The sequence below is a fragment of the Polypterus senegalus genome, chromosome 8 (assembly GCF_016835505.1).
Source record: "Polypterus senegalus isolate Bchr_013 chromosome 8, ASM1683550v1, whole genome shotgun sequence".
NCBI classification, from domain to species: domain Eukaryota; kingdom Metazoa; phylum Chordata; class Cladistia; order Polypteriformes; family Polypteridae; genus Polypterus; species Polypterus senegalus.
The window spans coordinates 9,401,044-9,416,173 of record NC_053161.1 but is presented as its reverse complement, the minus strand read 5'-3'; the positions used below and the strand labels follow the sequence as shown (position 1 = coordinate 9,416,173).

Sequence of the window (15,130 nt, the reverse complement as noted above, 5' to 3'; positions counted from 1 at the left end):
GAAGCAGCAAAACAACCCCAGACCATCACACTACCACCACCACATTTTACTGTTGGCATGATGTACTTTTTCTGAAATGCTGTGTTCCTTTTACGCCAGATGTAATGGGACATTTGCCTTCCAAAAAGTTCAACTTTTGTCTCATCAGTCCACAAGGTATTTTCCCAAAAGTCTTGGCAATCATTGAGATGTTTCTTAGCAAAATTGAGACGAGTCCTAATGTTCTTTTTGCTTAACAGTGGTTTGCGTCTTGGAAATCTGCCATGCAGGCCGCTTTTGCCCAGTCTCTTTCTTATGGTGGAGTCGTGAACACTGACCTTAATTGAGGCAAGTGAGGCCTGCAGTTCTTTAGACGTTGTCCTGGGGTCTTTGTGACCTCTCGGATGAGTCGTCTCTGCGCTCTTGGGGTAATTTTGGTCAGCCGGCCACTCCAGGGAAGGTTCACCACTGTTCCATGTTTTTGCCATTTGTGGATAATGGCTCTCACTGTGGTTCGCTGGAGTCCCAAAGCTTTAGAAATGGCTTTATAACCTTTACCAGACTGATAGATCTCAATTACTTCTGTTCTCATTTGTTCCTGAATTTCTTTGGATCTTGGCATGATGTCTAGCTTTTGAGGTGCTTTTGGTCTACAGGACTTCTCTGTGTCAGGCAGCTTCTATTTAAGTAATTTCTTGATTGAAACAGGTGTGGCAGTAATCAGGCCTGGGGGTGGCTACGGAAATTGAACTCAGGTGTGATACACCACAGTTAGGTGATTTTTAACAAGGGGCAATTACTTTTCACACAGGGCCATGTAGGTTTGGATTTTTTCTCCTAAATAATAAAACCATCATTTAAAAACTGCATTTTGTGTTTACTTGTGTTATATTTGACTAATGGTTAAATGTGTTTGATGATCAGAAACATTTTGTGTGACAAACATGCAAAAGAATAAGAAATCAGGAAGGGGGCAAATAGTTTTTCACACCACTGTATATGTGTGTATGTATATATATATATATATATATACAGTCATATGAAAAGTTTGGGAACCCCTCTTCTTCTTTGGATTTTTGTTTATCATTGGCTGAGCTTTCAAAGTAGCAACTTCCTTTTAATATATGACATGCCTTATGGAAACAGTAGTATTTTAGCTGTGACATTAAGTTTATTGGATTAACAGAAAATATGCATCATAACAAAATTAGGCAGGTGCATAAATTTTGGCACCCCAACAGATCATGCATTCAAATCAGCAAAATTACAAGGGGACCCACGTTTTTGCAGAGCCAGTTTTTCACATCCATCCATTTCCGAACCCGCTGAATCCAAACACAGGGTCACAGGGGTCTTCTGGAGCCAATCCCAGCAAACACAGGGCACAAGGCAGGAACCACAGCAGGACACACATAAACACAACCACACACTAGGGCCAATTTAGAATCGCCAATCCACCTAACCTGCATGTCTTTGGATTGTGGGAGGAAACCCACGCAGACACGGGGAGAACATGCAAACTCCACGCAGGGAGGACCCGGGAAGCGAACCTGGGTCTCCTAACTGCGAGGCAGCAGCGCTACACACTGTGCCACCCCAGTTTTTCACATTTGATTTAACTTCCTACAACTGAATATTGCTTCACTAAAACTCTTTGTTCGGAAAACACCCCAGTACTCAGATGTTCCTAGAAAATGAAAGACATACCACTGTTATCTTTTTTTGTTGAAAGTAAATTATCATACAGGCTGAGAGGGGTTCTCAAACTTTTTCATATGACTGTATATACTGTGTTTGTATATATATATATATATATATATATATATATATATATATATATATACACACACATACTGTATAAAGGGCAGAGGCCCATTGCTTCTTCTGGAATCAATGAGGAATTTGGAGTGGGCTTGCCTAGACTTTTAATGTAATTTCTGCAGTTTGTCTATTTCTGGATTAAAGTTTAGAAATATTGTGTTACTGACTGGTTTTCTGGTTTTGTTAATTTTGTAGGTTGCCTTTTTTAGGCATACCTTTTACTATGCTTAGCTTTTAGGTTCCTTTTGTTAATAAAACAATTAAATTATAAAGGACGTGTTTGTTATTGTGGGTCAGAGGTGCTATGGTTTTCCTACTACTTCTTTAGATGTTTTCTTATTTTTGTCCCTTTTCTCCACCCTTCATAATCAGTGGAGGCCAAAGCCTCCTTTGAATTTGGGGAAAGGCTGATTTTTAGGCCCTATTTGAAGCCTAAAGCTGGATTTTGGAGACTTAGCTGCATTTAGAGTCTGGGAGCCTGCCTAAATCACACTATAAAACAAGTCACCCAATTGAGTTCCACTGGAATTCTCACAGCTTAAAAGTATTTTTTCTTTAAACAGTTGACAATAGCAGTAGTATTTATGGAGGGGTTACTTAGAACTCGTTTCTTGTCCTGACATTCCTAGAATGTTTTGGGCTTTCAAAACTCAAAGAAGCAATGCAGTGCACAAAAGGCTTACATCACAAGTGTTTGGTGTTTAACTGTTTAACATGTGTTTTTGTAAAAGATCTGAAGATATGATACCATCAGTGTTATTTATAATTCAGAAGCGGTCAAAGCAAGCGGGTATATTCATGCAATGGAGACACAGGTCTGCAAAATTCAGCATGTTAAAAATTATGCTAATTGTGAAAAGTAATTATTCTTTGCATTCATGAACATACTGGACTCATCTCTCGCATGACAAACGTTGAGGGTTGAGAGAGGTGCTAGTCAAATGACAAACAATGGAAAATAGCTTATGGAAGATACCTAGTATAGCAGAATAGATTTGGAGCAAATGGACAAGGCTGACAAATGTTTGGTATATATATATAAAAAAAAAGAGCACCGACTTAATTCAGGGCATTTTCTCTTGTTCTGAGGATGTCCCAAAAGGATAGGCACTCAGCAAGTGTGAGGCAACTCAGAAGCTTCTAACACTGCATGGTTAAGTTTACAGCAGTAGAAGACATGTTTGTATTAATGTGACAAGAGCTGCAAAGAGGAAAAGTTTGTTATTTATGAATGTGCCAGACCACTATTGATCTTATTTAAGGACCAGGGGGCCTCATGCATAACGGCGTACGTAGAATTCGCACTATAACATGATATAAGCACAAAAGCGGAAATGTACTTACGCACAAAAAAAATCCAGATACATAAACCTGTGTATTCGCCAACTTCCACATTCTTCCTCTCCATAAAGCCTGGTCAGCGTGAAAAGTAGCCCACGTGCACACGCCTGCTGTCCCGCCCTAACTCCTCCCAGAATTATGCCTCTTTGAATATGCAAATCAATATAAATAGCCCTTAAGATCAGCCTTCTGTGAAATTACAATGGCAAAAGTACGAGGGAAAATAGAAGAATTTCAGCAAATACCATTTTGTAAAGCACTTTGAGCTACATTTTTTTGTATGAATATGTGCTATATAAATAAGTGTTGATTGATTGATTGATTGATTGATGTGGAGGCAAAGAAAAATGTGCTATTTGTTGGTTTAAACAGTGGTAAATACCTTAAAAGAAAGTTGATCGAGTGACATAGCGTGTCGGAGAAACTCGAAAACTCAAGTTCACAAAGTTGCACAGTGCCCAAAATAAAAAAGCTGTCACATATCAAAGTCGCCTTGAAAAGGCAAGTCGTAGCCCACCGTGTGAGTGTCATATGAACGCTTATTAGGGTACAGAGAAAAAAAAGACACAGTTGGGAAAAAGCACGAAATGTCAACTTTAATCACGTAGTTTATTTTGTCATTAAAGTAGAAAATTCTAACGTTCATCTTAAAATCATTTACTAGTTTCTCAAATCCCATCGTAACTAAAGTAGCACATTAAATGCTTTGTTTTGTATTTGATCTTCTATGTGTGTGAATCACTACGTGCTTCCGGGCTTTCTCTTCCTCCAGACTGGACACAGAATCCATTACATTCGTGATATTACAGCTCTCTGAATAATTAAAATACTGAGATGTATACGTGATATCATTTTCATGACAGGAATTAAAAAGCATGTTATTAAACATGGGAACATGGTGGCACAGTGATTATTCATGTTTCATGCAAGATGCTTGCTGCACCATGCACAACCTTCAATGAATTACTTTATTATAGAAGTACTGTCTTCTTCAAACGTATTAACCTCCAATTCCTGTCCTTACTTTTCTTTCTCCAAATACCCAATCACCACACAATCAGCTCTGTAATAGACGTTAAGCCATCTGTAAGCTTAGAATGCTGATTCTTCAAAACTTTTAAGGAACATTGAAATATCTTTGTATCTGTCCTTCCAGTGTCATGCCAGCCACAGCAAGAATACAGCACGAGGCAGGAACAATCCGTGAACGAAGCTCCAGCTCCTGGCTAGCGCTGCGGCTCTGTGTAAAGTTTTATCTATATAATAAACATATTTTGCTGCATTTCATCTTAAAAATATCATCATCATCATATGTAAATACGTACTTTATAAAGTGGCTCAGGTTTTGCAATATTATGAATATAGTGCAAGTTTACAGTGAGGTAATTCTACTTATAAGTACAGATAGTTCTACAAGGAGCACTTGGAGTGCGTTTAGAGTTCTTGTGATGAAACGGTTTCTGAACCGCGAGGTCCGTACAGGAAAGGCTCTGAAGCGTTTTTTGGATGAGAGCAGTTCAATAGACAGCATGTGCTTGATGTTGCATACTGATAATTCTCTTTCCAAACAGCAGCTGTACAGCTGTGAGTCACTCTCAGATACAGTGATATAAATACTCAGAGTGGTGATGAAATAACTCTAAACCTAGGACTCTAATTGTTTGCTTCGAGAGATTACAATTTAAGCTTAATGCAATTTCACTTCTCAGACAGAAAAACGGATTATATTGGAAAATAACCATATTTGTATTTTCCCTGATTTCTCACTCTCAACAGCTGCTAAATGTGCCGCTTTTTACAACATTAAACAGCAGTTACAGAAAGCAGTTATCAGATACAGCCTCTTGAACCTGCCCGACTTTCCTCATCTCCCACCTTCCTCTATGCTGTAAAGAATATTGCTCAGTTTGGAGGACTCAGACAGCACTTCTGCAATATATAAAATTATTTTACAGTCCCTCAGTTTCATAGATCCAAGAGGACAATGGGAAAAGGATCTCTCACTCAACATATCAGAAAAGGAGTGGAAGGCAGCAATGCAGAGAATTCACTCGAGCTCCATATGCACAAAGCATACAATTAATTATTCAACTCAAAATTATATATTGAATACATCTGTCTTACTGTCCACAATGTTTCCAGGGCAAGATCCAACCTGCAAATGCTGCAATCAAGATCCAGCCTCACTGGGTCACATGCTTCGGGCCTGCACCAAATTAACATCATTCTGGACCAAAATTTGTAAGTGCCTTTCAGACAGCCTTGGTGTCACAATCCCTTCTAACCCATATTACAAGTGTGTTTGGTGTTCTTCCAGATAAGCTTAAAGTGGAGAAGGGCAAACAAACTGTGATTGCCTTTACTACACTATTGGCATGCAGACTTATTTTGCTAAACTGGAAGAATACCAACTCTCCTCTTTTAAGTCAATGGGTAACATGCTTTATATTATTTGAAATTGGAAAAAAATCTAATTCTCACTTAGAGGATCTATGCAGAACTTTTTCAAAACCTGGCAGGATCGAATCAATATTTTGGAACAAGCTCTTAAAGCACTGAGGAAGCAGATTCCCTTCCCATTTCTTTTTCCTTCTCCATTTATCTTTATCTGCTTATTAAACTCATCAATTTATTTTTTACTAGCTTTAAGTTTTACTCCATTGGTCATGCTCTCTTTCTCAGGGGTGGGGTTTGATTTGTTTTCAATCCTATTTTTAGTAAAAATTGATCTATTTGTATGAAATGATTACAATTTAAAAAAAAAATAAAATGGATGTAGTATGCAAAGGTGTGAATTAAAACAAAACTGAGTGCTATTATGAACAATGCTACACTTCCCCCGCTCTGATACAAACACTGACAACTTTCAGCAAATGAATTATTCAGCAGAAGTGTGTCAAAAAATGATAATAGAGCTCCTTTATACCAACAGCAACAATTCTGCATAATGCCTCAATGTGACTGCCAAGTCATAAGTTTTCATTCTTTTTAATTTTCTTGAGTTATAGAGATTCTGGTGTATGTTCAGACCAAAGTGGGTGTGTGCATATTTATTCATTTACTTATACCAAGGTATGTATTTATTTAAAGAACTTCTGAAAATGAGTCATGGTCAACAAAACAGCTGTGGCAGTTAATACTATAAAAAGGTCAGGGACAACACCTTGAGATTGGACACTCTGTTCTAGATACAGAGGGATTAGACTACTTTCACTACCTTGGAAAGCTTACAGCAGGGTGCTTAGTACCTGTCCTGTTCCCCGATTCAGGATGTACAATTGTATTGCATCCTACTAGTGGAAGAGTGATCCAACTGGAGCAAGTTTTAACAATTATGATTACCACCCAAGTGGCAAGTCATATCCAAAAGCACTTTACACAAAACGTAGTATACATGGCAAAAGAAAACACACAATCTAAAGAGCACAAAATGAAAACAAAAATAAGACAGACTTGCTTTATTTTCTTTTCCACTCCTACAGCAAACACATGATCCTCCCCAGTTGAGGTCAAGTCTTATTGTTTTTTGATACTAGTGTAGAAACAGAATTCATTAACTTGTTCCTTGAGCCAAATACAAAACAAAAATGGAGTGGCAAGAGGGGGAACTGTGCTCTGTGTGAGTGTGGCCTTTAGAAGGATGGCAGAATGAAAGGAGGAAGATGAAATAAGCACTCCGGCTCATAAAAGAGCCCTCTCATTCCCAAGCAGCAAGAAAACAACCTGCTTCTGCTCTTTTTCAGGCAACTGCAGTACTAACTGGAGAGCACCAAGAAGTAATCTGGACACTGTTTATAGCTGAACAAAAGTTTATTTGCTGAATGAAATGACAAGTACTGAGAAAAGATCCTCTGGCAAAGGTCAAACAAAAAGGACTGAAAGAATGTCAATCCTCGCCCCCTCAGTTCATTTAAAACACAATGAAAGATAAGAATGACCCTATACATGACATATGCCAGAGGTTGTTTTCTACCAATACAGTTTCATGGTGTGCAGAAAACTGGTGCAGCTGCTGTTTAGAATCTATGCACTCTCCATCTCATTTGAAGATCTTTCCCTGGTTGAAAGGCTTGCCAACATGTTTAAATTCTCCTTCCCAGGCGAAGTACTCCTTAACCATGGTCTTGCATTCATCACTATCAACATCCAGCTTCCTCCAAGCATAGGACTCATAATCAATCTGCCAGTCTTCACATAGCTGCAGAACACAAAGAATTCAGTGTTAAGTGTCAGTACAGAAATGCAAGAACCACAAACTATGCCAAGACTACCAACACACCCCCAAATTCTCTGAAAGCACAGTCACATGACAAAGCAGCATTTGAACAATTGAGCAAATGTGTGCCTTATGCAGCCGTCCTACTGGAGATGCACAAGAATTACCCACAACATTATAAAACCCCTTACAGGTGAAGTGAACAACATTATCTCATTACAATGGCACCTGTCAAAGGGTCTAATACAGCATATCACAGCAGCAAGTCAACAAGACCTTGATGGTGATGCATTAGAAGCAGGAAAAAAGGGCAAGTGCAAGGATCGGAGCAATTTTGATATAAGCCAAATTGTAATGGCTGATGATTGGGTCAAATCACCTCTAAAAAAGCAGAGCTTGTGTTGGGGTTCCCAGTATGCAGTAGTTAGAACCTACCAAAAGTGATCCAATGTAGTGACAACCGGTTAACCAGCAACACTGTCATGGGCGACCAAGGACCATTAATGTGCTAGGGGAGCAAAGGTTAGCCATTCTGGTCCAATCTCACAGAAGACCTTCTGTAGCATGAATCGCTGAATAACGTAATGCTGGCCCATGATGGAAAGGTGTCAAAACACAAAGTGCATCACATGGCTTGCTGTGTAGCTGCAGACTAATCAGTGGGCCAATGCTGTCCCCTTATCCACCACCAAAAGATCCTACAAAGGGCAGGAGGAGATTTAAAACTGGACCATGAAGCAATGGAACAAGGTGGCCTGATCTGATGAATCACAATTTCTTTTAGATCATGAGGACAGCTGGATGTGTGTGCACCATTAAACTGTGGAAGTGATGGCAGCAGAATGCACTCTGGGTAAAAGGTTGAGGCAGTGTGATACTCTGGGCAATGTTCTGCTGGGAAACGCTAACCCTGGCATTCATGTAGACGGTCTAAACATGATAAAGAATTCAAGGTGTTGAGTCTGCCTCCAAATTCCCCAGATCTCAGTCAGATTCAGAATCTGTTAAATGTTTTTGGGAAAACCAAGTCCAATTAATTAAGACTCCATAAACTATGGGACTCAAATGATCTGATATTAACGTACTGGTGACAGATACCACAGGACATCTTCAGAGGTTTTGATGAGTCTATGTCTGGATGGTTCTGAGCGGTTCTGGCAGCATGGGGGGTGTGGGAATCTGGCCAATATTAGGGAGATGGCGGATGGGTGTAAATATGCACAAGTGTAAAATGTGAAAAATCATTAGTAACAAAAAACAATGCACCAACAATATAAAAAAAAACAAAAAACCCACCCCACACAATAGGCCTGATACATGGAGATACACAGCTGAATGATAAACTGCTACTCACTGTGAATGCAAGGTCCTGACCCCTGAAGATCCATATTCCAGAAATACTGCTGTCATTGTTTGTGCCAAACAGAATAACACTAGCAAATGCATTTTTACGTAGTTTTTCAAGGCGCTGGAACATGCCTGAATAGAGAGAGAGAGGAAAAAAAAAAACCAACAGGGGTAAACCTGCCATCAACATGCCACAAAAAGATGGAAAATGACAACATATTCTACAAAACCAGTATCCAGATATCAAACCATTTATTAAACATTGAAAAAGGGAGCTTATATAAACAATGCATACATTTAATAAAACTCCGCTACAGCAGAACATACATTAATGGTTAAGTGGAAATGAAAATAATTTAAATGTCTGCCATTTGACCCAAAGTAAGCTACAGTAAAGTCAGTATCAGCACAAAAGGGCAAAAACAACCAAACATAGTAGCAGCCCTTACATAACCGGTCTATAAAATTGATTCTAAATCATGTCAGTGTAGTGAATTTTCAGAAATTTCACAACGACGAGTCAAATTATAACTCTAGTTATTTTATTTAAACATACAACAAACTGTATTTATTAAAAACCATTATGGAAAATAATCATGGAATTGGTGGTGGGATGACATTGGTAATACCTTTGAAATCACCTGCTTACACATCATCAAAACTATGACTGAAACGACATCACAAGTATCAAAAAACAAAACAAACGAGTTGGACTTTTATGTAGAGGAGACTAATAACTATGATATAGCAGTAACAGAAACCAAGCTAAATAAAGTTGGAAATATGCATAATATACAGTAGATGGTACACATTTTTCTAGGAAGGACAGACTAAAAGAGGAGGGGGTTGCAATTTATGTATAAAATTATGTGTAAAAAAAAAAAAACACAACATTATTAATGCAGGTCTTCCTCACTCGGATGAGGAGTCGCATCTTAGTGAGGACACCTGAAATCAGACTAGAAAAACATCAGGAATAGAAGCCTTGCTTTTGGAGTATTTTATATAGACCCCACCAATGCAGACAGTAATTTCAAGACATACCTTTGTAATATTAAAAAAGGCAACTTGAGGGGGAGGATGTGTTAGTCATAGGGAAGTTTTAACTACCCAAAAATTAACTAGTCAAATCTTACAAACAGCAGACCACAAGAGAAGGGAGTAACAACAACCTCCATATTAAAATCACCAACATGAGGGTCAGCCAGTCTAGATTTAGTATTCTGTAGTAAATCAGGATAAACTGAAGGGATAAAGTTGACTAAACAAAGAGGGTCAAGTGATTACAACACAATACAGTTCCCCAGTGTTTTGGCAACGCTCTGATGCAAAGACTAAAACTGTTTATCTTAAACAGATTTAAAAAAAAAAAAACTTTAAACAGATGTAGCAAACTCTAAAGGAATAAACTGTGTAAAGTGAAGAAAGTCAAGGAGCAGTGGAACAGGTATATAATAAAAAAAAAAAAAAAACACATTTTGGATATAATGCAGGAAAGGTTCATCCCAAATTTTGGGATTAAAAAAAAAAAAACAACCCCTGCATAGTAGGTACAGTAGAACCTCTGATCACTAACGTTTCTGAACACATACAAAATCGGGTTACGATCAAAACGTTTGCCAAACTGTCACATCTGTTAACGACTATGCGCTCTGGTGGCGAACAAAAACACTGACGGCCAGATTCCCTTCTGGTCCATATGCCCCAATGACTTCGACACGTGTTCGGTCTCTCCCTGTACATTTTTCTCAGTCAGATATGCATGCATTCGCCATGAACTCTTTGTGCTCTATTTCATGTGCTTTTGCATTAATTTTGCAATTAACCATGTCCTCCAATCAAGTGAAGAGTGGTAGTGTTGATAATAGGGTTCAAAGAAAATAGAAATCCAATTAAAGAAAGAAATCATTGAAAAGTACAAGCGTGTCATTCGTGTTACCGATCTTGCCACCGAGTACAAGAAGTCGAAATCTATGATTTTGACCATTCTAAAGCAGAAAGAGACCATTAAAGCAGCTGATGTTGCGAAAGGATCTACAATGTTAACCAAGTAGAGGCCTCAAGTGCTGGAAGAGATGGAAAAACTATAGCTAATGTGGTTGAATGAGAAGCAACTTGTGGGGGATTGCCTCACTTACGCTATGTTATGTTATTTGCTGAAAAAAAAAAATCCGAGTGGCGAAGGTGAGGAATTTAAAGCCAGTAGAGGATGGTTTGAAAAGTTTCACAAGTGGCATTCATAGTGTGGTAAGGCATGGAGAGGCTGCTAGTTCCGACGTTGCAGCTGCAGAAGAATTTGTGAAAAATTTATTATTCTGGAATAAGATGCTGTAGAGGACCCAGGAAGAGAAGGCTATGCCCAGCCATAAACCAATGAAGGAGAGATTAACAGTTTTGCTGTGTGCTAACGCTAGTGGCGATGTAAAAATCAAGCTGCTAGTTGTTTACCAATTTGAGAACCCTCGTGCTTTCAAGCAGCACAATGTATACAACGCCAGACTGCCCGTGATGTGGAGGGCAAACACGAAGGGTTGGGTCACAAATACCTTGTTTTTGGAGAGGCTGCACGAGATTTTCATTCCTGCCGTGAGGCGATATCTTGGAGAATAATCTGCTTGAAAAATGCCTTCTTCTGATGGACAATGCACCGGCACAACCTCCAAATTTGGTTGACGATATGGTCGAGGAGTACGACTTTATTAAGGTCATGTACCCCCCGGACTCATCTTCTGCAGCCCATGGAACAGCAGGTTATCTCAAATTTTAAGAAGCTGTACACCAAAGGACTATTTGCCAGGTGTTTCAAAGTGACCGAGGGGACGTCTTTGACCCTGAAGGAGTTCTTGAAGAACCATTTTAATATTGTTAATTGCATCAACCTCATCGACAAAGCCTGGGAAAACATCACGTACCAGACCTTGAACTCGGCCTGGAAGAAACTTTGGCCCGATTGCGTTCCTGGACGGTATTTCGAAGGATTTGAGCCTCCCGCTGTGGATGAGATGCCCATGGGCAAGAGCATGAGTCTTGAAGTGGACAAAGAGGACATCGAGGAGCTGGTCCTGGATCACAATGAGGGGCTGATGACAGAGGAACTCGCTGAACTCCAGCAGGCGCAGCATAAGTTGCCCACAGAGGAGTAGTCCTCAGGGGAAGAGGAAAGGGAGGATATAAAAAGTGATGCAATATGAGCCGATATGGAAAAATGGAACAAGTGCCAGGGTTTTTTCAAGATGAAGCTCCCTGACAAAGCAGTTATAAATAGAGTGATAAACAACCATGTTGTCTCGCATTTCAGAAAAATTTTGATGCACAGGAAAAGGCAAGTCACATTAGACTGCTATTTCGTGAAGTCTGTTCCACCAGCTAAATGGCTAAAAAACACCAGGAACCCAAGAAAACTTGAGAGAACACACCTGAAGGAGAACATCCCTCTGTCGCGGAGACGGACTCTCCCTCAAAACTGTAACCTCCTCTCTTCCTTCATGCCAGAACTCAACTCATGCAAGGTTAGTTTTCTTGGTTGTTAGTTTTTGTATAAAATTATGGATTTTTCAAACTGTCATTTTTTTTTCCTTGTGCTCGCTTAAAATGAGCAGTTCATAAGGGTGTAGCGCGAACTCTTGCAATGTTAGTTTTCTCTGTTCAAGGTTCTCTCAAGTGTTATTCAATGTTTTTACATTTAGTTTACTATTACACTGTGCATTCTATGGTATAATTAACAATTTTTGTGCTTAGAAATCTTAAAAAAAAAAAAAAATACATATACACATATACATACATACACATATATATACATACACATAATACATACATATATATACATACATATATATATACACATACATACATATATATATATATACATACATATATATACACATATATACACATACATACATATATATATATATACACATACATACATATATATATATACACATACATACATATATATACACATACATACATACATACATACATATATATATATATATACACACACACACACAGTTCGTACGGCCTGGAACGGATTAGATAAATAGTTATGGCTTGTATCTCAAACTCTTATCTAGGTTGGATTAATTGCCTTGAGTAACGAGCCAAAATCTGAGATACAAGCCATCAAAGAGTTTGTCGCCGCACATTCCAAGGAACTCACGACGGAGGAGTTGACAGAACTACAGATGCAGCATTCTGCAGGAGACTGGTATCGCAGAGGAGGTTCTCTCTTCAAGTGAGATAAAGGAAGTGTTGGCAATGTGGGATAAAGTTTCAAACTTTATTAAAAAGAAAACACCCTGAAAAAGTCGCAACTGGTCGTGCAGCTGCACTATTTAATGACACTTGCCCAACTCATTTTAGAAACATTCTAAAGGGGAGGAAGAAACAAAGCGCCTTGAACAGGTTTCTATTGAAACACCTTGCGAATGAAAGTATGGCAAAAAAAAGTGAAGAAGAAAAAAAATAAACAGATGTTGGCGGAGCCAACTACCGTATTGTATTTCTTTATATTCTCTTTTATGTATTAGCTTTTATTTTGTTTGTATACAATATTTGTTCCAACACATTTTTCTCATGTTGAAAACATTTAACAAAAAATTATTTTTTTTTTTTGTGGGCTGGCACAAATTAATCTCATTTCAATTAATTTCAATGGGGAAAATTGATTTGAGATACAAGCATTTTGACTTACGAGCTCAGTCACGGAATGAATTAAACTCATAACTCAAGGTACCACTGAAATTGTATTTACATACAACCTTATCGGGTAAATTACATTCGGGTAGCGTCCAGTGTTTGGAACTAATTACGTTCATGACTAGAGGTAGCACTAAAAAAGCTGCTCCAACTGGGGGAGGAGGAGGTTGCAAAACAATGTATACAAGATAAATAATTGCAAAGCTAACCATTCAGCACATGACACATCATTAGGACAACCATCAAGAAGGATATTAGGAAAGTTAAAAGGCAGTTACAAATATTTTAGATAATACGAAAGATGACCCAAACAGATTCCTTCAGTATCAAACACACACACACACCCCCCCCACAAGCATCTGTGCGTCTGTATCAAGATGTTCACCCAAATGATGTGTCTGTTATATGCTACTTAGGGCTGGGCAATATCTCTCATTGTTTTAAATCGATTGAAAAATGCTTAAATCTAAAAATTGGGTCTAATCTATTGCTTTCTCTGTCGCAAGTTCTTCTACAAAAGTCTGCACTTGTAATTCTCTTAGTTACTAGAACTGGATGTTGGCGTTTCACTTAGAGACCTCCGGGTCTGCACATGTACAGAGACCTACGTGTCAGGAATAAATCCACCAAAAGGATATATATACAGTTTAGGGGGTACACCTGTTTCTCCCTCCGGGTGATGCAATAGGATGTGAAACCTACCTAACTTTTGTATGTACACTGCAAGGAATGAGCATGTGAAATTTTAGTTTCCCACCTATATTGGAAAGTGGGAGAAATAGTGAGGACTCAGTGAGGGCTTTGCCTTTTATATGTACAGATAATATAGATTTGCCACAACATTTCTTGCATGAGCGCGAGAGTCTGAAAGCAAAATGTCATGTCAGATGCGGGACATCTGGCAACCCTGAAAACTTATGTTTTTTGTTTCACTTCAGTTGATTTGTGTATATATTTAAAAAAAAAAATTTACTTTGTATAGCTGTTAAAAAGTGTAAACTTTGGTTGCATTTTCCGGTTACCGTTGTTTGTCCTGACAAAGAGGAAAAGGGATTGGGGGTGTATTATAGCAGACCAAATGGCTAAAGCAATCATATCAATGTCACTATACCCAAAAAACAAATAATGCTCAAAAAAAATTAAATGAACACTTTTTAATCAGAGTATAGCACCAAGTCAATGAACTTCTGGGATATTGATCAGGTCAGTTAAGTGGCAGAAGGAGGTTGTTAATCAGTTTCAGCTGTACTGGTGCTAATGAAATTAACAGGTTTACTAGAGGGGCAACAATGAGACGACCCCCAAAACAGGAATAGCTTAACAGGTGGAGGCCACTGACATTTTTGCCTCCTCATCTTTTCTGACTGTTTTCCCCCCCACTAGTTTTGCATTTGGCTACAGTCAGTGTAACTACTGGTAGCATGAGGAGATACCTGGACCCTACAGAGGTTGCACAGGTAGTCCAACTTCTCCAGGATGGCACATCAATATGATCCATTGCCATAAGGTTTGCTGCATCTCCCAGCACAGTCTCAAGGGCATGGAGGAGATTCCAGGAGACAGGTAGTTACTCTAGGAGAGCTGGAAAGGACCGCGGAAGTTCTTTAACCCATCAGCAGGATCGGTATCTGCTCCTTTGGACAAGGAACGAGATGAGCACTGAAAGAGCCCTACAAAATGACCTCCAGCAGGTGTGAATGTGTCGGACCAAACAATCAGAAACAG

General features: G+C 38.8%; 1 protein-coding gene across 1 annotated transcript in view; it reads right to left on the bottom strand.

Annotated features, from left to right (window-relative positions):
- Nucleotides 1-6,932: 6,932 nt before the first annotated feature.
- The window catches only part of eef1g (eukaryotic translation elongation factor 1 gamma), a 50,562-nt gene continuing 42,364 nt past the window's right edge, over nucleotides 6,933-15,130 (bottom strand). Inside the window, exons 9-10 of the mRNA XM_039760699.1 lie at nucleotides 8,712-8,836; nucleotides 6,933-7,339 (exon numbers count right to left, since the gene is read on the bottom strand). Of these exons, the coding sequence (XP_039616633.1) occupies nucleotides 7,181-7,339; nucleotides 8,712-8,836 (284 nt within the window). The 3' untranslated portion in view covers nucleotides 6,933-7,180. The remainder of the gene's footprint in view (nucleotides 7,340-8,711; nucleotides 8,837-15,130) is intronic.